This window comes from Mus musculus, chromosome 1 (genome assembly GCF_000001635.26).
Source record: "Mus musculus strain C57BL/6J chromosome 1, GRCm38.p6 C57BL/6J".
Lineage (NCBI taxonomy): Eukaryota > Metazoa > Chordata > Mammalia > Rodentia > Muridae > Mus > Mus musculus.
This window is the reverse complement of record NC_000067.6, coordinates 119,764,008-119,788,673: the sequence shown is the minus strand read 5'-3', so window position 1 is coordinate 119,788,673 and position 24,666 is coordinate 119,764,008. Positions and strand designations below refer to the sequence as shown.

The 24,666-nt window shown below is 36.5% G+C and overlaps 1 protein-coding gene and 1 pseudogene across 10 annotated transcripts in view; one reads left to right on the top strand and one right to left on the bottom strand.

Annotated features, from left to right (window-relative positions):
- Window positions 1–24,666, top strand: part of Ptpn4 (protein tyrosine phosphatase, non-receptor type 4) — a 185,119-nt gene that overhangs the window by 48,912 nt on the left and 111,541 nt on the right. For 3 of the 10 annotated variants that reach the window (XM_030252302.1, XM_030252300.1, NM_019933.2), the window contains 6 exons: window positions 5,085–5,192; window positions 15,403–15,445; window positions 15,547–15,625; window positions 22,752–22,796; window positions 23,193–23,245; window positions 23,523–23,643. Coding sequence is in view for 4 of the 10 variants with exons in the window: in NM_019933.2 (NP_064317.2) it covers window positions 5,085–5,192; window positions 15,403–15,445; window positions 15,547–15,625; window positions 22,752–22,796; window positions 23,193–23,245; window positions 23,523–23,643 (449 nt within the window). In the remaining 6 variants the exon portion in view is untranslated. Of the gene's footprint in view, window positions 1–5,084; window positions 5,193–15,402; window positions 15,446–15,527; window positions 15,626–22,751; window positions 22,797–23,192; window positions 23,246–23,522; window positions 23,644–24,666 lie in introns of all 10 variants that reach the window. The other 7 variants (XM_006529253.4, XM_030252303.1, XM_006529256.2 and 4 more) reach the window with 6 other exon arrangements.
- Window positions 477–1,120, bottom strand: Gm3851 (annotated as a pseudogene).

Below are 24,666 nucleotides of genomic sequence, written 5' to 3'. Positions count from 1 at the left end.
TTTACTTAGAAGCATTCAGAATGTCAACAAAACAGCCGCAATTTTTTTTTTTTTGCAATTACAGAGTGGTATTCAATTAACAGAACAATTATCTTCGTATAAGCTGCATCAGAGACAACTGAAGATGAAAAAAATAAAACCCAAAAATAAAACCAAAAGAAAAAAAAAACCAAACTACTGTCCCCATATATAACTAATTTGCGCTGTGCACCAACAAGAACCTGCTTTAAATTTCCATGCCAATTTACAACCCCCAGACTGTACCAGGCAAGGTTAGTGGCTATTGAAAATACCACCAGGACAGGGTTATCTAAAGACACATTCGGTAGTGTGTTAACTATACAAAAAACACTGTACAGTTTAAAAACAAATCTTACACAGCCTTACATTTCAATTTTTTTCTTTAAAAGGAATGAGTTGTGTACAGGGGGGTTAAATGCTTTATAGACAAGAAAAAAAACTGCGCTAGAACCAACTTATTCATCATCATCTTCTTCATCTTCGTCTTTGTCTTCCTCTTCTTCCTCCTCTTTCTCATCTTCATCTTCCTCATCATCTTCCTCTTCCTTCTTTTTCTTGCTCTTTTCAGCCTTGACCACCCCCTTTTTCGCTGCATCAGGTTTTCCTTTAGCTCTGTAGGCAGCAATATCCTTCTTGTACTTCTCCTTCAGCTTGGCAGCCTTCTCATAGGGCTGCTTGTCATCTGCTGCAGTGTTGTTCCACATCTCTCCTAGTTTCTTTGCAACATCACCAATGGATAAGCCAGGATGCTCGCCTTTGATTTTGGGGCGGTACTCAGAACAGAACAAGAAGAAGGCCGAAGGAGGCCTCTTGGGTGCATTGGGGTCCTTGAACTTCTTTTTGGTCTCCCCTGGGGTGGGGGGATGTAGGTTTTCATTTCTCTTTCATAACGAGCCTTGTCAGCCTTTGCCATATCTTCAAATTTCCCCTTTTCTTTAGCAGACATGGTCTTCCACCTCTCTGAGCACTTCTTGGAGAAGTCTGAGAAGTTGACAGAAGCATCCGGGTGCTTCTTCTTGTGCTCCTCCCAGAAGGTTTGCACAAAGAATGCATATGAGGACATTTTGCCTCTCGGCTTCTAAGGATCTCCTTTGCCCATGTTTAGTTGATTTTCCTCCGCACTTGCCCCGGCGCTGTCTCTATGGAGCTCAATGTACTGCAATGGCTCGCTCTCTCTCTCTTTTTATTATTTAAAGATTTATGTATTATGTATGCAGTGGCCTGCCTGTATGTATGCCTGCAGGCCAGAAGAGGGCATCAGATCTCATTTCATGTGGTTGTGAGCCACTATGTGTTTGCTTGGAATTGAACTCAGGACCTCTGGATAAGCAGACAGTACTCTTAACCTCTGAGCCATCTCTCTAGCTCCAAATGTGACATTCTTGATGTGTCCTTTTTACCCTCACCTATAGTCAGTTCCCTTTTTGCTAATCTATTATTTTGGAATTGGTCCATTGCCACAGGCCCTCTGGTCCCCTGTGCCTGAGTAGAAAAGAGTCTCTAGAGTAGATGGGCAAGAGATTAGGATGAAAAATGACAATCAGTCAAACACACAAGAGAGGTGTTGAATCTGAATGTAATTTTCCAGTCGAGCATCAGACTTTTATAATACAGAATAAATTGCAGAACAAGGCACATTGAATTTTTCCAGGTGTAAAAGGAGTGACTTCAAAAGGAACCAGATAAATGTATAACACTAGAGATTAGCACAGATGCAAGGGGAGTGACTACAAAGGGAATTTGTAGGGACCAGATAAATGTTTACATTAGAAATTAGCACTTTCTGCCAGGCAAGAGTTTTACATTAATTGTTAATAGCCCCAGGGTAGTTAACTCTTGACACGCCTCAAGAATAATGTAGTGTCACTGACCCCAAAATTCTCTAGGCCTCGTTAATTTTTATCTATATCTGAAGACTGTCCATTTTCAGTATAGTATACTAATTTGCTCTTGGCATGGAATGTAGTCTGTAATAAGAATTTCTATCTTAGTGAGAATTTTAGTCTCTATCTGTAAACAGCTGAGTAAAATGGCAAGTGCTTAATTGTTTACTGAATGGGTAAAGCTCCTTGCTGCTATCTGGAGTCTAAGAACACTGGGAAAAGGCTTTAGCTATGTTAGAATACAATCTTAAAAGGCATTTACTATAAGGTAAAGCTATATAGAGTGCACGTGGATCCATACACTAGACTAAAGTGGATTTGGAAAATTAATTTTATGGGTTAGGGAAATAGCCAAAGATCCGGGAGTAAGTTTCCTTGAAACTCTTTCCTCATGAGAAAGCTTTCAGACTTTCATCTGTCAAGCTGACTCCACCGGAGTCCCTGACAGTCCATATGACTTTGTCATCTTTGATACTCTAATTTATGTCACCAAAATACTAACTAGTTATACAGTTTCTCTTAATTGAACTTTTTGTTTTTTAGATTTATTAATTTTTTGTTTTATGTGTATGTTTTGCTGCATATATGTCTGTGCACCATGTACATACATGGTGCTCATAGAGGCTAGAAGATGGGCTCTGATCCTTTGGAACTAGAGTTATGAATTGGTGTGAGTCACCATTTGAGTTTTAGAAACTGAACTCAGGTCCATTGCAAAAGCAACAAAGACATTTAGCTATCTTTCCAATCCTTTTGGTCTTTATTATCAACATCTCCATTTCACCACACAAAGCCATATGACTGCTTTTGTTTCAAGTTTTAAAAACTTTAATGAGTTTTAATCAGTTTATTTTTGCATTTATACTGGAGGTATAGCAGGAAATGAGTATATTCCATCATGTTCAAAAGAAAAGAATGCATTAAACTAACCTCCTTAGCAGCTTCTTTTAAAATTAATTCATTTTGTTTTATGTGTGTACATGTTTTGACAGCATGTATGTCTGTGGACACTTATGTGCCTGCTGTCCAGGAAGGTGGGAAGAGAACATCAAATCCTCTTGAACTAGAGTTACAGATGGTTGTGAGCCACTATGTGGGTGCTGGGAATGGAACCTGTGTCCTCTGTAATAGCAACAAATTCTCTTAACCCCTGAACCACCCTTCCAGCCCTACCTTAGCAGCTTTTAAGAAGTAATGCTTCTTAAGTACAGTAAAAGTAAAGTCTTTTCCTGGACCAATTCAACCAGAATGGGGAGAGGGTAGAGAAGATTGCAGCAGTACTTAATTTTCTTTTAATGCTGGTAACCAAAAGGGCACCAGCACTATTTGAAGCACATACTTCCCTCCATTGGTTGTCAGTCTTGGCACAATTTTGGCCAGTAAGACATGATATGTAGTCTTTTGTGTGGTAACTTTACAAGTATGTTTGTTCTCTTGAACATTATCAGATGTGAGATCTGCACTAGAATGCAGACGAAGCAGAAGGGAGGGAACCTAGTTCTTGATTGTTTCTCATTGGCTGATTTAGCTCTACATTTATACTTTATATTATGAAAAAGAATATGTCCTCGACTCTGAGATTTGTTCTGTCTTTATTTGGAATCTTTTCTGACTATAGCCCATGAGAGGAAATTTTAGTGGTAAAATACACCACTATTGTGTTTTCTAGTGAACATACTTGATGTGCTTAAGCTATTTTTCCTTCAATATTGGATTTTATATTGCTGTTAAAGTATCTGAAGTAGTTGATATAGTTACTATTTTTGCTTAATACTTACAAATTTAGGCTGGGGAGATGGCTCAGATGGGTGTAAAGAATACAAGTGTGAAGGCCTAAAATTAGATCCTCTGTACTCATATAAAAAGCTGGCATAGCAAGCAGCACTTGTCTCTAACTTCATCCTGGGGTATGGAAACAAGAGGATCCTAGGAACTTGGTGTTCATCCAGTTTATCGTAAATGGTGAGCTGGGCTGTTCAAAAATAAGAGAGGGGGCAGGCAAGATGGCTCAATGGGTAGAAGTATTTGCCAACAATCTTGACCTGAGTTCAAGCGCTGGAACTTGCATGGTATAAGGAGAGAACTGACTCCTGAAAGTTGAACTCAAGCCCCCACATATGTGCTGTGGCATGTACATGTGTACTTGTGTAGACACAAGTAGACAAATATAAAAGTAATGTAAAAATTATAGAGCACAGTAGAGGAGATATTTGACATCAACCTGACATCCCCATGTACACATAGATGAATATTTCTGTATGCATACACAATTTCCTTACTGTTTCCCAATAATATGTATCATTTTGCAGTTTTATAATTAAATAAATATTTTTATCTTACTCATTGGATTTCATTTATTGTTATCTACTCATGATGTCACTGTGATATCTTAATTTAATTTCTATTATTTTTGATGAACTAGTTAATTATTTTGTTTTATTTATTAGTTTTACTCATTATTTAGTAAATTATTTAATCATGTCGGGCAAAATTTAGTAGCTGTGGAACATGGGAATAATAATGTCTACATTATTGAATTGGTAAGGTTAAAGTGCGACATTTTCTAATATTCTATAATTATAAAGTTATATTCTGAAAAATCAAAGGCCTTCCTCAAATATCTGTGAAGTTTTTCCCATCTTCTGCTTTTTAGCACTTTGACACAAAACTGTATTTAAACTGTATTCAACTTTCTAGTCGAATTTTAACAAAGAATAAAAGGCATCGAGAGATAGCATTGACTTATATACATATGTACATATACATAAGTTATTGTGGCAACAATATAAAATAACAAAAATACCAGGATAATAGTCTATAGAATGCATTTTCAATCAAAAGCTTATCTTTTGTATTTATTATTTCCTCTATGAAGTGTTTTCTTTAAAAAGTATTATGTCATGTGAGAAGCTTTACTCTCAACCAAGTCATTGATATAAATACAGTGGCCATTGTAGTTTTAAACAAAAAGACAAAAATGTATGCAAGAGTAAAAAGCATAAAGCACCAGGTATGGTGGTGCACACCTTTAATCCTAGCACTCAGCAGGCAGAGACCTGTGGATCTTTGTGAGTTTAAGACCAGTTAGGGCTACTTAGTGAGATCCTGTCTCAAAAAGGAAGGAAAAAACATCATAAGACATAGCCTATTGAAGATGCTTTCATATTATTTCTCTTCCAGAAACATGATCAGGGGCAAGTTCTGTTGGATATAGTCTTCAAGCATCTTGATTTGACTGAGCGAGACTATTTTGGTTTACAGTTGGCTGACGATTCCACAGATAACCCAGTAAGTTTAAGCAGTTACCTTTCATTTCTTGTAGTTTTTCTTTGTGTCCATTATATAAAGCCCTTTTTTATTTAATGAGTTTTAGTATTTTTTAATTAGATTCAATTTTTTTTTTTTTTTTGCCTGTTAAACTTTCTTTGGGATTTTAGGGTGTGTGAGTCCACTCCTGTTATTTATAGCTATAAGTCAACCTGTAAGTGTAGTACTAGTTTCATTATATCTCAGACACCTAAAGGTAAGACTAAGGCCCATTGCTCTAAAGAGAGAATACCAAACATGAAGGATAAGGTACCTTTATATTAGTGACTCTCACCTGTGGGTAGTGACCCCCTTAGGAAACTTCTATTTCCCAGAATATATACATTACAATTATAACAGTAGCAAAATTACAGTTATGAAGTAGCAATGAAAATAATTTTATGGTTTGGGGTCACAACCTGTATTTAAGGGTCTCAGCATTGGGAAGGTTGAGAACCATGACTTTATAGGTCTATATAAATGAAATTGGGGTTGCCTTGGTGTGGATATTCTAGGAAAATTCTTAATTTGTTAGTGGAAATTGTCAAAGAATATTTTGTGTTCTTTGAATGTATTTATAATTTGAATTATGTTATTTGAATAACTTAGAAGAATATTTTATAAAGATTCTTTTCACATGAGAAATTCCATTTCAGAGTTGCACAAATTGCCAGTTTTAAGCTCCTTGGTTTCCACCAACCCTTTAGTGCTCCCATTCATGGTTCTTCTTAGAAGTATGAGGTTAGAGAAATAGAAAAAAAGATAGGGTCAATCATAGATATGTTTACTTTGACAATAAAGCATTATAAACTGCCCTGAAAAAATACATTTATGAACCTAGATGAAGGATATACTAACACATCTTAGCTGCATTCTTTGCAATTTTATGTGGTTAGACTGTGATAGAATTAACAAAAACATGCTATCATATTGATTAGTGTAACAAAATTCTGTTTTTGTTTTTTTATTTTCTTTTGTTTCAAACACAAAGTGTTGCTTCAGTAGCCCACAGTGGCCTCATACTGGGTTCTCTGCCTATCAGTGTTGAGATTATAGGTGTGCTACCACCTCTGCTCAAGAGGAGTATATTTTGAAAGAAAGATTTTGTACTGTTTAGAAAAATTGTAAATTGAAGACAGGGTTCTCTGAATCAGTGTTTTAATATTTATTGTTTTGGAGGGATGGCTCAGTTAGCTTCCTCCTCTTGCAGAAGACTTATGTTTATTTTCTAGCACCCATATGACAGCTCACAAGCCCCTGCAAGTCTAGTTCTACGGGATCTAATGGCCTCTTCAGGCCTCTGTGGGCTCCAACACACATGGTACACATAGACTCATGTGGGCAAACATGCATATGTATAAATTAAATAAATTACAAGTTCCATTTATAAGGCTGTTTTAATAGATGGTTAAGAGAATGGTTAAGAGAAATTTAAGTTCTCTTAAAAGAGGCGTTGGAAAAATTTCAGTGTAACACTCATATTTAAACACTTCAAGTCATTATTTGAATCCAAGGAGGTAAGTCCTGAGTTACGTTTGACATTAATAAAACTAAAAACTTGGTCCTCCTAATTCCCTATGCTCATTTTTTTTAAAAAACAGAACTGTTATTTATACCACACAACTTTATATTTAAATGTTTAGAAAGACCTATCTAAATTTAAGGAAGAGTTTTAGGAGTTCGTTTCTTATAGTGTCTCACTGTTAATTGGTATATGTGTGCGCAGGTGTTGCATGTATATGAATGTGTGGGTGTGAAAGACAGAACAGGAAGTGGGATGTCTTCCTCTATCATTCTCTACCTTGTTTTAAGATAGGATTTCTCACTGACCTGGAAGCTTATTGTTTTGGTGAGGGTGTTTTACCAGCAAGCTTTCTCATCTACCTGTCTCTACCCTCTAATGCCTGGGATTATAGGCAGAAACAGCCTAGCCTAGTTTTTATGCGGGTGCTAAGGGTTCAGACTCAGGTCTTCATGCTTGCACAGTAAGCATTCTTACCCATTCAGCCATCTCTCCAGCCCTCCGATTGTCACAGTGAAATTACCTTAAGGCCTTTAAGGATAATTAATATATTAAAATAAAGGGCATTCATTCTTTAAAGAAAAAGCAAGAGGAGTAATATTTATGAAGCATTTACTGTAGATTTATTAATTAACTGTTTAGCATTTCATTCTTACTATGAATAAAAGTATTAAGTTTTTAAATGAAAAATAAATGCTTATAAAAGTAGTAAAAATTTCATGAAAAATTGATTAGTTAACCAAGAAAGGATGTTAGCTCCCTTCTATCTAACAAATCCTATGCTTTCTTTTCAATGGAAGTTTCCTCAATAGTGGATGGATGGCATAGGAGCTAAAAGCATTTGGCATGTAAGCCTGCTGAACAGAGTTTTATTCCTGGATCCTCTGTAAAAAATAGAGACCTCCAAATGCATGCTGTGGTGTGCACTCACCCCATACACAGTAAAAGAGAAAAATGATGATAAGCATGAAATGAGATTATCATCACTGATCAAAAGAAATATTCTAAAAATTCCCATATGATTGTAGTTTTAAATCTAAAATATTTGTGTTGTATGTATTATGTATATGTGTCTATAGTCTATATATTATACATATAATATATATATACACACACACACACACACACATACTAGTTTTTGAATATAGAAGTTATTCTTGCCTTTGGCAAATAGGTATTGAAATTTAATTGAATTCATTAAAAATGCAAAGAACATCTAAATCTTTTGTTTTACAGCCAATACAGAATCTTATCTCACTGTCTCTTGAGCATCTTTCTTGCTTACATACAGATAAGCTTTGGGTTTTTGAAGTTTGTAACCTTAAACATTTATCACTTTAGCTTTTGCTATTATATACTTGGTTTGGTTAGATGATTTGTTTTGTTCTTTTGTCTTTTGTTTTTTTTCTCTTTGTCTTTTGAACAGGGTGTCATCATGTAGACCAAGCATCATGCTTGCTTAGAACCCTTAATCTTGTCTCAGTTTCTACTGCTGGGTTGTAGGTGTGCTCTGCCACTGATTTAATATAATATACAATAATAATCTGTACTAAATATATTTTATTGAGGAAAACTGAATTATATAATATTTATTATGCATAATTTTAAAAGTAGTTAAGGTTCATTTATCACCATGTTGTTAAGTTTATGATTCTTGTGCATTTCCCTTTTTCGTTTCTTTTTCTGCATTCAGTTAGTTACAATATCTGTCAGTAGGACAAAGATTAGATTATAGATAACTGTTAGCTTGAGCTTCCTTCAGGTTTTTAGTTTGCATTATGGACATACTTTGTTGGTTCCTCTCTTTGTGATTTTCAAACTTTGGATTACATGAAGATTACACAGGAGGAGACATAGACAGGTCACATAGAAGATGGGTCATTTTTTTTTAAACCAATTTGTGATTTGGCATAAGTGGCTAGTATACTTGCTTATATTTCAAATGTTAGTGTTCTGTTTTCTTTTGAAAGATGTGTTTCTTCTGTCATACTTTATAGACTCTTATTTCTGATTGTACACATTTCTTTGGTAGCCTAATGAGTGTCCTTAGTAGTGATACTGGGCTCTGTCTTAACTTTTTTTGGGAGAGAGTGACAGAAGAACTCAAGAATCAGAATATTTCAGAAAGAAGCAGCAGTATATACAGAAATTCAAGGTTTTCAAAGTGACCGTACAAGAATGCTAAATTTGAGGACTCTCGTGAAATTTCATTTTACTGTAATGCTGTGATAGGAAAGATCGGCTTTAAGCAATACATGAGACTATGAAGTTCCATTGAATCCTATAGCTGTCTGCTTATAGTATAGCCAGTGACCTAAGGTAGCAAATTAAAGACAGTTGGAAGGTTGTTGGAATAATGAAATCACTTTGAGAAGTAATAGTTAGCTAAGAATTGTGGCGTACACTTTTAATCTCAGCACTTGGGAGACAAAGGCAGAACCTCTGAGATCGAGATCAACCTGGTCTACAAAGTGAGTTCCAGGATAGCTAGGGCTACACAGAGAAACTGTCCCAAAGAAGAAAGAGAAGTGGTAATTGGGAATGAAGAAAAGTGAGTGAGTGCTGGAGTGAAGTAGGAGATAAAGTCATAGACTGTATTGATGTGGCTATAGATAGTTGAGTGAGATTTCAGGGAATAGACTTAAACCAACTCATTCCAGCAGCATTTTTAAATTCTAGGTGATTTTTCACATTGTTTACTAAGTTGCTAAGTTATATTGATGTCCAGATTTTAAGACTATCTTATTCCTTTGTATAAAACTCCAGGGCATCCGATTAATTATGTCATAATCTTGTATTTTTGGTAAACATTTTACCCCTTCCTTTTCTCCCTCTTGCTCTGGCCCTGCTCACTCCGGGCCATTAGGTTCTTTATTTGTTTCTCATTACAGATGGTTGTGAGTCACCATGTGGTTGCTGGGATTTGAACTCATGATCTCTGGAAGAGCAGTTGATGCTCTCAACTGCTGAGCCATCTCATCAGCCCTTTGGTAAACTTTTATTCTAGTAGTTTGTTTTATTTTTCCTAGTGTGCACTGGTAAATTATTATATCATGTAGGCATTTTTACCTTTTCCTGTCCAGTCTTTATTCTGTTTGTTCATCATTTTTTCCTATTCATTGTTGCACTGCAAGGGTTCACTAGGACATGGCTTAATAGAAGTAACAAGGGAGGTTTGTCTTTTTCCCATCTGAACCTTTCATTATCAACTGTGCTGTGAGCCCTAGGTGTTTTGTTTTTGTTTTTTTAAAAGCTAAATAAACATAATCAAAGCATTATTTATATAAAATAAAATTTAATATCCATCCATAGTGAAAAACCAAGGCAAAAGTACCCTTTCAGTATGAAAAAGAATATGTGCTAAACACCAGCTGATTTGCCTTAGGGAAATGAAATGAAATGAAATGAAAGTATACATCCACTGGAATCAATGAAGTAAATATTCCTAGTTGGTCTGCTGGCAGAGATAAGAATTTCAAGGTAATGCACTTAACTACCTGAGAAACTGAGTTAAATTGCAACTCCAAGGACTATGAGTATTACAAAAGAGTTCAAGGTCAGCCTAGATGAGACCCCATCTCAAATTTAAATGCATAGAAAGGCTTGGGAATATATCTCAGTGGCAATGCACTTGCCTAGCATGTATAAAGTCTTAGGTGCAATCCCCAGAACCTCAACACAGACAAATAATTGGTGATTATTATCAACTATTGGTAGTAATATAGTACAAAAGGTAACTTCTTGTAAACAGTCATTTGTTCTTATAGTTTCAGCACACAGGATGCCAAGGAAGAAGAATTGTGACTATTTGTGTGTGTGTGTGTGTGTGTGTGTGTGTGTGCATATAGTGTTGGGCAGTCAGAGAACAACTTGGTAGTAGTTAGTTCTCTCCTTCCACTATTTGAGTTTATCTACCTTGGTGGTCAGGTTTGGTGGTGCCTTTATCCACTAAGCCATTTTGTTGGGTCTTTACTCCTTTTCTAAAACATTCTGGCTGGTTTTTTTTTTTTGTTGTTGTTGTTTTGGTGTAGTCTGGTATTTTTTGTTGTTGTCATTGAGGAACTCTTGGATCCTTCTACAGAAACACAGTATATAATCTCTCAGCAAGAGTCCACATGGCTTATAAGTCTGCGCTTGTCTGGACCTTAGCTTCTCACTGATTTCTCCCTTTCAAAACTCACCTTCAGTTATCTACAGTTCTGCCTTTCTGTCTTCTGACATCTCAAGCACATTGCCTGCCTCAAAAACAGGGTTTGCCGTTGGCCAAAGAACTAGGAAGGTGTAAATCTTACCTACTGCAGTTATGTTTTGTTTGTTTGTTTGTTTTTCAAGAATCGATTTGCTTTTTTTCCCTTTTATTTACAGCACATAGTATATCTGTGTTGGTATGTTCATGCCATTGACAACATTCAGGAAATCTTAAGGATTAGAAAAATCAAGCCAGAGGGATACCTCCAGAAGGTGGTGAGAAGAGAAGGGTAAAGATGTTATTTGAAGAAGTTAATGGCCCAAAGCCCCCAAATTGAAGAAATATCTGGGTGGTTAAAAACTGTTAGCAAATCTGGTGGTGGTGGTGGCATACACATCGAATCCCAGCACTTGGGAGGCAGAGACAAGGGGATCTCTGACAGTTCGAGGTCAGCCTGGTCTACAAAGCAAGTTTCAGGACAGCCTGTTATACAGAGACCCTTTCTGGAAAAACAACTGTTGGCAAAGAGAATCTTGAAAGAAGTGAGAGAGCAATGACTCAACAGGTTCTGAGGATCTTCAGTGTAATAGGTAATCTTGGTACAAACCTTGTAAGCCAGAGGCAGTGGAATATATAGTTAAAATAGTAGAAAAAAACCCCACAGTAACAGACAGTCTGTATCCAGCAAAATTACATCAGGTGTGAGGGAATGCCAAGTCTGATACCTGTTGTCTCAGAAGGCTTGGATATAAAGCCAAGCTAGTTACATCGTAAGATTTAGTCACAAAACAAAATAAGGGCTAGGGTGGAGGTTAAGGCATTCTCATCTCAGGTAAATGACAGCGGAGAGAGTTTATTACCACTAGATTTACCTTAAATGCTTAGGGTACAGCCTTCAAGTTGAAGTGGAAAAGGACTGGACAGTACATTAGGGCCACATTATAAGTTTTCCCACAGGATTCATTACTTTTGTGACAAAATATCTGACAGAAACACTGAAGAAAACAGTTATTTCAGCTTATAGTCCATGAGGGGCTAGTTCATCATGACAGGGGCTAGTGAAGCAGGGCACAGTGGCTCACATCTCGGTGAGTCAGGAACTAGACAAATGTGGACAATAGTTCTTAAAGCTTAGCAACAGCATAGCAATTCCTCACCAGATATTGAGAGTCAGACTATCCACTCTGTCTGTACTCCAAAGATGGAAAGTATTTACACACACACACACACACACACACACACACACACACACACAATCTTACAGAAAAATTCAAATAAAAATCAGTATTTAACAAAATAGATGCCAACATTTGAAGATAGTCAAGGCCATGAACTAGATTTGCCTAAGCGGATAAACCATATTTTATATTGGGGAGAACAGCCTGTAAAGATAAGTAGTACCAATCTTGGGGTTAAAGAGATATATTGAATTTTATATAGGAATTGCATATAATAGGACTTGTTACATTAATAAGTACTCAATAAATGTTAAAATAGAACACCTTTCAGTGCTTGCCATACTAATGAGGACTTGAGTTTGATGTAACAGGAACCCCGTGAAAAAGCTGAACACAGGCAGCAGTGCATGTTTATGATCTCAACAGCGAGGAAGCAGAGACAGGAAGAGCCTTGTGACTTACTGGCCTTGTTTCAAAACATAAAGTGAAGGGTTAGCAAGGTGGCTCAGTGGGTAAATGTGCTTGCTGCCATACCTAATGACCTGAGTTTGATCCCTGGGACCCATGTGGTAGAGAGATATGACTCCTACCAGTAGCCTCTGACCTCAGTGTCAACACAATGGTGTACTTATGTGCACCCAATAAAATGTAATCTTTTTTTTTTTTTAAGTAAGGTATTGAATGATTGAGAACACCAAACATTGATTTCTACCCTCCACATGTACCCATGTACCACACACAGACTCCAGTGTGGCATGATTAGATATATACCATACACACAAGATCAAAAAAGAACAAGTTTGGAAATTATACTTGCAATAGTTTAAAAAAAACAAAAAAAAAACCAAAAAAACCCCCCTGGTATCCACTAGTTAAGATAAACAGTAGTTGCTGTGGAAGTTAAGGCTTTCAACATAATGACAATAGTGTCAAGTTTAATCTGACAATCACATAATCTTTTTCTCATGAACTTTTTCCAGAATATTAGCATGTATTGACCACATTGGGGCAGAATTTTGTCCTTGTTCAGTTCTCCTTCAAAGTAAAATATTCTGATAAAAGAAACACAAATACTTAAATAAATGTGGGAACACAGCTTAGAAATAATATAATAATAAGCATTGAGAAACTTAACAACATTCATGAATGACATCAGTGAGACAGGACTTAGGGTCTTGAATAAAACTATGAAGGTGGAACTCTTATAACATGTAGTACTAGACTGTTAAATGGCAGAGTTCACAATAAAAAGATCATTGAATCAAAAAATCCTTGTGAGAGACTCAGTCTCAGAAAAGATGCATGGCTGCTGAGGAACACTATCCAAGATTGTCCTCCAGTTTTCACGTACATACATCCTCCTGTTCCAGCACACATGCTCATGCAGACATACAGGTATACCCACATACATGTGTGCATGTGCATACTTGCATATATGAATATGCATACAAAATAAAATAGTTTATATATTTCAGAATATACTCAAGGCTTGAAAACATTTGTATACACAAAAATTTGTGCTTGGATGTTTATAGAACTATTACTCACAAAGAACAGAATAACCTAACCTCCAAAAGGGACACATCTATGGATTGGAATATTAATCACCAATAGAATGCAGTTTGTGTAGTTCGTTTTAGTTATCAACTTGATACAATCTAGAACTGACTGGGAAAGGTGTTCCAGTGAGGGACTGTCTAAGTTGGCCTGTGGGCATGCCTGTGTGAGATTTTCTAGAGTATGTTAATTGATATGGGAAGGAGAGCCTAAAAGTAGGTACTGTGATTCCATGGGTCCTGGAATGTATTAAAAGAAGAACGTGAGCAAAGCACAAACACAAATGCTTATTTTATTGCTGTTTACTCTTAATCCTGGATGTGATATAAATACCTAGCTGCTTCAAGCTCCTGCAGCTGTGATTTCCCTTCTGTTGTGGACTTTTAGTGGACCTGGAACTGTGAGCTAAAACAAATCCCTTCTCCTTTACATTGCTTTTGTTGATGTATTTTATCACAATTAGAAACAAACCTAAGACTCAGTGATATACCACTGTTCTCTCACTAGCATGGTACTAATTTTAAAAAGTTTATGGTACTGGATACAGAGGTGTGGTGCCACATGCTTGTATTCCTAGCACTTTGGAGTCTCTGGCAGGAGGTTTTTAAGTTCAAAGCCAAAGTTAGCTCTAAGTACTGACACTGTCTCAAAAACCGAGTCTAACATACATTGATTTTAAATTTTTAAAAATTGTGATCAAGATTGAATATCTTTATATATTTAAATGCTATTTATCCTCTAGTTGTGAACTTACTGACCATTGTCTGTCCTCTGTTAACATTGGTCTTTTTCTTCTTGGTGTATAAGATTTTTTTCTTTTATGAGTTGATTTGTTTTTGAATTGTTTCATTTTGTTTTTTTTACATTTACTTATTGTGGGTATATGTATGATGGTATGCACCTGTGCCACAGCACATGTGTGGGGTCAGAGAAAAACTTTTGAGATTCAAGCCTCCCTCTACCCCGTGATTTTAAGGGATTAATTTCAGGTTATCAGACTTGGCTGCTGAACCATCTTTCCAGCCCCTTCCTAGGAATTTGTTTTTTGTGTTTTTTGTTTTTGTTTTTATTTAATGATTTTTTTTAAAAACTGTGAACTCTTGTCATTTAACAGCCTGGCATTACATGTTATTAGTGTTCCACCTTGATGGCTTTAATCAAGACCCTAAGTCCTGTCTCACTTATGTCATTCATAAGTGTTGTTAAGTTTCTCAATGCTTATATTATTTCTAGCTGTGTCCCCACATTTATTTAAATACTTATGTTTCTTGTATCAGGATGTTTTACTTTGAAGGAGAATTGAACAAGGACATTAGGCTTTGAGTAGATTAATCTCACATTTAGATAATCATTAAAATAGTTTATGACTATACAGTTTAGTTTGCTTTAATGCAACAGTTTGAGCAAAAGTACCTTGGGGACAAAGGAGTTTATTTCATCTTATAGGTTACAATCCAGCAGGGGACATTAAGGAAGAAGTATGACACAGAAACCCTGAAGAAATTTTGCTTACTGGCTTGCTCCCATATTCTTTCTTGACTCCCTTTCTAATGCAGCCCAGATGTACCTGCCTAGGAATAGTATCACCTTCTAGATCACTAGCAGTCAGTAAACAACATTACTTCTAATTTACTGTTTCTCATTAAACCCTTTTCAAAAATGCAATCTTCAAGTGGAGCAGATTTTCAATAACTGATATGCTACTTCTTCAGGGAAAAAAGAAATCTCTCTTCTTTATTTTTTCAGAGGTGGCTGGATCCAAACAAACCAATAAGGAAGCAGCTAAAGAGTGAGCATACGTATTATTTACTTGATGTTTTGCAAATATGCCTTATAAAGATGATGGACTAATATAATCTGATTAATTATAGCTGTTTTTGTTAATTCTAGGAGGATCACCTTACAATTTGAACTTTAGAGTCAAATTCTTTGTAAGTGACCCCAACAAGTTACAAGAAGAGTATACAAGGTTGGTTTATGGAACTATTTCTTTTGAAAACATTATCGGAGATCTAATATGAAAAATAAAATTAACTAGGCCAAAAATAAATAACCATGCTAAAAATGTGAACTTCCAAACCAGCATATAGAAAGTTTATAAATGTCCCAAGGTAACTGTTTCCTCCATGAACGGGAGAGCAGTTAGGAGTTGGACACCCAGAGCCAACTCATCCAGCCCAGGCAGCACTGCAGGACTTAAAGGAAGAAGTGAGGTGGCACTGGAATGCATCCAAGGCATTCTGCATGGTGAGAGTTTCTGGGGTGTGGATATATAGTCATGCAAAAGCATATTCTTGTCTTTTTCTCTCTTTTCACTAAGTACAACATAAAATTTCTAAAATATGTGTATTGCCATCATGTGCAGGAGGTATTTTTTTAAAGTTTTTCTAAAGATTTATTTAATTATTATATGTAAGTACACTGTAGCTGTCTTCATACACACCAGAAGAGGGCGTCAGATCTCATTACAGATGGTTGTGAGCTACCATGTGGTTGCTGGGATTTGAACCCTGGACCTCTGGAAAAGCAGTCAGTGCTCTTAACCGCTGAGCCATCTCTCCAGCCCACAGGATGTACACTGAACTTTATAAAAGATGTTGCAGGGATAAAGCACATTTGGCATCTATTTGCCCATTTTACTGCACGTTCTAAGTCTTTTCTTTTTCTTTTTCTTTTTAATTCTTTTAAGGTTTATTTATTGGGGGTGGGGAGATGGCTCAGCAGTTCAGAGCACTGACTGCTCTTCCAGAGAACCTGAGTTCAATTTCCAGTAACCACATGGTGGCTCACAAACATCTATAATGAAATCTGATGCCCTCTTCTGGTGTGTCTAGGGTGTACTCACATTAAACAAACAAACAAACAATTTTTTTAAAGGGGGTGGGCAGGAGAGATGGCTCAGCGGTTAAGAGCATTGACTGCTCTTCCAGAGGTCCTGAATTCAATTCCAAGCATCCACATGGTGGCTCAAAACCATCTGGAATGGGATCTGACGCCCTCTTTTGGTGTGTCTGAAGACAGCTACAGTGTACTCATTAAATGAAATAAATAAATTTTTAAAGAATTTTATTTATTTATTTTTTGTACATGAGTACACTATTGTTCTCTTCAGACACACCAGAAGAGGGCATTGGATCCCATTACAGATGTGTGGTTGCTGGGAATTGAACTCAGGACCTCTGGAAGAGTATTCGGTGCTCTTAACTGCTGAGCCATCTCCTCACCCACCACATTCTAAGTCTTTGCTTGTCATTTCTACTTAAGAAAGTACTCAAGAATGACCCATATGATCATTTCAGCTGTTTCCTTGAGAATTAGGTAAATGTTTAGGGTATAAGTTAGAAAAATAATGACAGTCATTACAGTAAGCTGTATAAGTGCAGATTACTATATTTGGTGAAATGCAGAATTAGTAATTTAAATGAAAAGAATTAGAACACTATTCCCTTTGTACACTTCCCAGATATAAGGACATAGGTGGTAATTCATCCCAGCCAAAAAATCTTTGACCTTCAGTCTGTCCTGCCTGCAGGTTGTGCTGGGACAGGGGTAGCACAGAACTTGTGGGAATGGCCAACCCATGAGTGGTTCAGTTTAGCCCCACACCACAAGTGGGAGTCCAAGCCTGACAATGCCTGGATGGCTTCTCAGCATTACTTTAGTGATGCAATAGAATGGAGTACCAGAAGAATAAAGCTATTGAATTAGTATACACTGCTATTTCTCGATATTTGTAGAGTTCTCAATAATAATTGAAGCTTTTAAATGACAAAACCAAAACAACAACTATAATAACAATAATAAAAGCTTTTATTCTTCTCTCATGTGTTACTCCCAGTCTCCCACTACTCCCAGTCTCTTTGCTTACTTAATATCTCCCCCAGATCATCTAACTCCTCCTCTGTTTCCCTACAGAGGCCATGTTTATTGCTTCAGTTTCTGTGAGCTCCTATGAGCCCTGATAATTGATTCTGTGTGCTGTGTTCTTGTGATGTCCTCTGGCTCCTACAATCATCCCTTCTCTTCTGCAGGGTTCCTCTGGCTCTGCCTAGGGTCTGGCTGTGGGTCTCTGCATCAGCTACCAATCAGTTGCTGGATGATGCACCTCTGGTGATAATTGGGCTAGGCTATGAGAATAGCAGAGTATAGTTAGGGATCATGGTTGTCCTGGTTTCTGGCCAACCAGGCAGTATCAGGCATGGGTTCCCATTTGTGGTGTGGGCTTAAATCAAACCACTCATGTGTTGTTCACTCCCACAAGTTCTGTGCTACCCTTGCCCCAGCACATCTTGTAGGTCAAGATTGTAGGTCAAATTTTTGTGGCTAGGTTGATGTTAAAAATGTAGTTCTTGAAAATCTTTTATGTTTGCTGATGCTTTTTTGATGATAAGAGGACCCTGGAGTACAGGTGCCATGTTTGACAGATGGAATATTTGCAACCACTAATAAATGTCTTTAGTTTACTGTCATAGCTCTTAGGTTTTGTGTTGCCTTGTTCCTCCTTTACAACCATGCTTTCTTTTGTCTCACCATGCAATTTACACATGACATTTAGCAAGTATGTTGCTGATGGTATTGGGGGGGGAGTTGTTTGTTTTTTGAGACAGGGTTTCTCTGTGTAGCCCTGGCTGTCCTCGAACCCACTCTGTGGACCAGGCTGGCCTCGAACTCAGAAATTTGCCTGCCTCTGCTTCCCAAGTGCTGGGATTAAAGGCGTACGCCACCATGCCCAGCCTTTTTTTCTTTTTTCTTTCTCTCTCTTTTTTTATGTTAAATATTTAAAATGATCTTTTATCATTGTAAGTAATATTCAGTATATTAAATTTTTTCCTAATTTTGCAGGAACTCCAAGGAAATTAGTCAGAATTAATGAACAATTTTAATTATAAAACACTATAAATTACTTTCAATTTCCAGCTACATATATAACAAATTTAAAACATCAATTTACAATGAGATTTCTAACATTTTTTTTTAATGTTTATGATATTTGTTAATACTAAACTACTGCCAGTTATATTGTTATAGTTATTTCCCTTGTTGCTTTGATTAGATACTTGACTAGAAACAACTTAAGGGAAGAGGGCTTATTTTCACTTGGAGTTTAGGATTGATTACAGGCCATCATGACAGGATAGGCAAGGCAGAAAGAGCTAGAGGCACTTGTGTTATTAACATCCATAAGCAGAAAGCAGACAGAGAACAGAAAGTAGGTCTGGGTTAGTAAACCTCACAGCCTGCCTTCACTTCTTCTAGCAAGGCTCTGACTCTTTAAGGTTCCACAACCTTCCACAAGAGCAGCACCAGCTGGATACCAAGTGTTCAAATTCCTGAGCTTGCGGGGGCATTTTACATTCAAAGCACAGCCAGGTTCAATATTCAGTTCACACAGAAAACTGGATTTCCTATTAGAACTTAAATGTGTGCCTGTGTGTAATAGCATATACTGGAAATAATGGGTATATTTCACTGATAATTGAGTCAGAACTTGAAGAAAGTAACAAAAAGTAAGCAGTTGAGAATTGTGCTTGAGCTGTCAGGATAGGAGACCATTTTTATTTTTATTAGATATATTGTTTAATTTCAAAGTTCTTTATTTCTCATAAATATTACTATTGTTAAGTTGTGGCACATGACCCCATTTCATTTAATCATTATTCTATACAAAAGTATTTCTCTACCCTGATTAATAAGTTAGAATTTAGATAGGTAGATATTCTGATATATCTGTTTGCTTAGATGTTCTGATGCAATGTGACTCAAATGAGTGCAACATATATACATTCCTCAGTTAATTCTAGTGTTTTAGCAAGGGAGCCAGGGCTATTGAACAATTTAATGTTGGGCTAAAGAATATGGCTCAGTGTTAAAAGCATATACTGTTCTTACAGAGTACTCTACTTTGGTTCTCAGTACCCATGTCAGGTGGCTTATAACTGCCTGTAACCCTGATTCCAAGGAGATCCCTCTTCTGACCTCTGTGGGCACATGTAGTCATATAGTCATACCCACACACTGATATATACAAGCATAGACAATGGTTCCAGATTTTGCTCTTAATGGGTTTTCTGTGTGTGCAAGTGTGCTTGTCTCTTAAGTGTGTATAGGTTTCTTGTGCTTTCTCTTTGAATTTTTATTTATTTGTTTGTTTGTTTGTTTGTGTGTGTGTTTGTCTTGACTGATTCTGGTTTGTGATTATATTATATTATTTATTATTATTATTTAGATGCCCGCTTTTCTTTTTTTAATTAGATATTTTCTTCATTTACATTTCATATGCTATCCCCAAAGCCCCCTATACCCTCCCTGCTCCCCAACCCACCCACTCCTGTTTCCTGGCCCTGGCATTCCCCTGTACTGGGGCATATATGATCTTCGCAATACCAAGGGCCTCTCCTCCTATTGATGGCCGAATAGGCCATCCTCTGCTAAATATGCAACTAAAGACACAGTTCTGGGGGGGGGTACTGGTTAGTTCATATTGTTGGGAAAGGATCTTTACCAATCCTAAATCAGATAGGGGACTAATATCCAATATATATAAAGAACTCAAGAAGATGGACTCCAGAAAATCAAATAACCCTATTAAAAAATGGGGTACAGAGCTAAACAAAGAATTCTCAACCGAAGAATACCAAATGGCTGAGAAGCACCTGAAAAAAATGTTCAACATCCTTAATCAAATCAAGTCAAAACAACCCTGAGGTTCCACCTCACACCAGTCAGAATGGCTAAGATCAAAAATTCAGGTGACAGCAGATGCTGGCGAGGATGTGGAGAAAGAAGAACACTCCTCCATTATTGGTGGGATTGCAAGCTGGTACAACCACTCTGGAAATCAGTCTGGCGGATTCTCAGAAAATTAGACATAGTACTACCGGAAGATCCAGCAATTCTTCTCCTGGGCGTATACCCAGAAGATGTTCCAACTTGTAATAAGGACACATGCTCCACTATGTTCATAGCAGCCTTATTTATAATAGCCAGAAGCTGGAAAGAACCCAGATGGTCCTCAATAGAGGAATGGATACAGAAAATGTGGTACATTTACACAATGGAGTACTACTCAGCAATTAAAAACAATGAATTCATGAAATTCTTAGGCAAATGGATGGATCTGGAGGATATCATCCTGAGTAAGGTAACCCAATCACAAAAGAACACACATGATATGCACTCACTGATAAGTGGATATTAGCCCAGAAACTGAGAATATCCAAGATACAATTTGTAAAACACATGAAACTCAAGAAGAAGGAAGACCAAAGTATGGATACTTTGTTCCTTAGAATGGGGAACAAAATACCCATGGAACGAATTACAGAGACAAAGTTCGGTGCTGAGATGGATGGAAAGACCATCCAGAGACTGCCCCACCCAGGGATCCATCCCATATACAACCACCAAACCCAGACACTATTGCATATATCAGCAAGATTTTGCTGACAGGACCCTGATATAGCTGTCTCTTGTGAGACTATGCCCGTGCCTGGCAAATACAGAAGTGGATGCTCACAGTCAGCTATTGGATGGAACATGGGCCCCCCAATGAAGGAGCTTGAGAAAGTACCCAAGGAGCTAAAGGGGCCTGCAGCCCTATAGCAGGAACAACAAGATGCCTGCTTTCTAATAAGAAATAGAAAGGAAGAAAATCTATTTTCAAATAAAGAAAAGAAGAAATACTTAAGTGTGATGATCCTGATTGTTAACAAGTTGCTACCTTTTTGGGAATAGTTTCCCTTTCACACACACACAAAAAAAGAATGTTTGCTCTTCCTCCTTACTTTGAGATAGAAACCATTTTGAATTAGTGGGAAGAAAAAGCAGTGGCATCAAAAGTCTCCCATTGTAATGAATGGACGTTAGTGTTGGCAAGTACCAGTGTTAGTAGAAGTGATTTGTTTTAAACTCCTAAAACATACAACTAGTTAACTAAGGCTCACCCATATTTTAGAATTTTGACCCATTTCCTTGGCTACTTTAGAACTTGCCTTCTGGTTTTTAATCTAATAATTCCCATCTTTAACCAAAGTTAAATGGATATGTAAATGATTTTCAGTAAGTATAAGTACTATTTTTATAGAATTTTACAAATATAGCAAGGATATATATTAACTTTAATTTACAGCTATATAACATTTTATACTAAAGACCTTTTAGATTTTTTCTTCTTTTTAGTGGTTTTAGGCCTTATGTTAAGTGGTTTTATGACTTATGTTACCAGCCCCATCTTAAAGTTTTGATTATGAAATCAAATAGATTTGATAGAATTGTACTGTGCTGAATAAAGTAAATAATATTTATGTTGAGTTTTGAATTTTTAAAAGCTGACTGAAGCCCATAAATCCCTGTTTAATATCATGGCATTTGTTTTTATGCCAATATTTTCAGCACAGGTGATTTTGCCCAGGTATTGACTAACTTACCCTCTATCAGGGACAGACGGACAGTGCCATCTTGTAAGGACCTCAGCAGTGTATCATGTTCATGCTAAAGGAAGATGACTGTTTAAACACTTTAATACCAGAGCTATAGTAGAAGACAGAATTCGATTCATTTTCTGATGAAAGAGCTTTCTTAACTCCAGTGGAAGTGGGTAGTTGTTTTTCCACAGGAAGGTTAAGAAGAAAATGATCTGTACATAACAGGCCTGTGCTTGTCCTGACTTTCTGTTTCCACAGAAAGGATGTTTTTTTTTTTTTTCCCCACTGGTTTCTAGTGTGCTCTTTGGCTCCTGTGTCATTGATGCTTAAATTGTCTATGCTTCCAGTTCTTCTTGCATGAACCAATGTTCAGACTGTTGCTTTTAAGTCTTTTCTCCCCGGCAGCAGAGATCTTAGAAGTCTGAGTTGGTTTATAATACAAATAAGATACTCAAATATAAAGTTCCATATATTAATGATTTTTAAAGATTTGTAATCAATTCACAAAATCCTATTTCTGGCATTTTTCCTAATGTGCACATATGCTGAATTTATATGTGCTAATGAGTAGATAACAAAAGGAAATATTTAAATATTTAATTTTGTTAATGTAAGTATAGACTATAGAAGAACTCAATTTGATGATTCTACTAAATATCTTCTTTTTTTAAGGTATCAGTACTTTTTGCAAATTAAGCAAGACATTCTTACTGGAAGGTGAGCTATTTTTAAGGGTTTTCTTACAGTATAGTTTAAAAATGTTTTAAATTCTGTATTAAATAACTCATGACTGATAGCTGTAATTAAGTTTTAAAAATGGTTATAGGTAGTATTAGTTCCTTTTATCAGTCTTTTGTTGGGGATTTGGTTTCTTTTGTTTGTTTTTTGAGACCTTGTCTTATTATGAAATCTAGATTGGTCTCAACTGGCAGTCATCTTAACTTGATGAATGTTGAAATCATAGTTGTGTGCCATAAAACCCAGCTTAATTATATTCATTGTGGTTAAAATGAATGCAGATAGAAACTTCCAGTGTCAATGGTATAACAAACTACAGTATATTTAAAATTATATTTATCCTTGAGTTGTATATTGTATCTTTTGTCTTACTAGATTATCCTGTCCTTGTAACACTGCTGCCCTTTTAGCATCATTTGCTGTTCAGTGTAAGTATCAATCTACTTTAAGTCAAGTTGCTTATGGTTTTGTAGTTTATATTGATAACACATTGCAGGAGTTCTTAAGATATATAGGAAGTAGAAACTACTGAGGTAATTCAATGAATGTCTAGGTGGTTAGCAATTATTTTTACATGAATTACCGCAACTTGTTTAATGTAACACTACAAACACATTCATTTCATAATTATATATGAATTAATGACATTGCTGATTTTAGTATAATTAAAGTATTAAAGTGTGATTATTTTCTTTTTCTTATTAGCTGAACTTGGAGACTACAATCAGTCAGAAAACTTGGCAGGCTACCTCTCAGATTATTCTTTCATTCCTAATCAACCTCAAGATTTTGAGAAAGAAATTGCAAAGTTACATCAGCAGCACGTGTAAGCATTTGTTTAATCTCCTGTTTGATAAGCTTTATAGACAACTATGGTGGTTTGAATAGAAATGGCCCCCATACATTCATGTGTTTGAATGCTTGGCCCATAGGGAGTAGCACTAACAGGAGGTATGGCCTTATTGCAGTAGGTATGGCCTTGTTGGAGGAAGGGTATCAGTGTGGAGGTGGGCTCTGAGGCCTCCTAACTCAGCCTACACCCAGTGTGGCACACAGTCTTCTTTGCTGCTTGAGGATCAGGATGTGTGTAGAACTCTCGGCTCTTTCCGCATTATCTGTCTGTACACTGCCATGCTTCCCACAAGATGATAATGGATGAAATCTCTGAAACTGTAAGCCAGTCTCAATTAAATGTTTTCCTTTATAAGAGTTGCCATAGTCATAATGTCTCATCACAGCAGTGACTCTTATCTAAGACAGAAACCTTTCTAGAGGGAAGAGTGTCTTACATCATTCTTATTTTATTGTTGTATTTGATACAGGAATTTCTACTATCATTATAAAGAAATACGTGGATGATTTATATTAAAAGCATTTCATTGTTAATTTATCACATATATGTGCTTTGTTTTTATTTCTGTAACAACCATAAATTATATGTAAACAGTTTATGTTGTATTTAATATTTCATCTCAATTGGCGGTTTCTACCCTGCTTAGATTATTCAGTTCCCAGATAAAAGACACAACTTTTATATTTATAATCATTTTAATGTACTAGAGCTGGGTAGATATCTACTCTCTAAGCTATTATGTCTACTTTCCGGTCGGTAACCCCAAGATATAACTTGTTCTGTTCCACCTGGCTGCTCTTAACTCCACTTAGCCAGTTCTCATGGTCGTGTTTTCATGACTTACCTAACCCATACATAGCATCTTCTCCTCTCTCCACCTTCTTTTCCTTCTTCCTCTTCATGGTCCTCCTCAGACCTAGGAACTGAAACCCTACCTACTTCTCTTTTGCCTAACTATATCATCTTTATTGAAACAACAGTAAATTAACGAGCAAG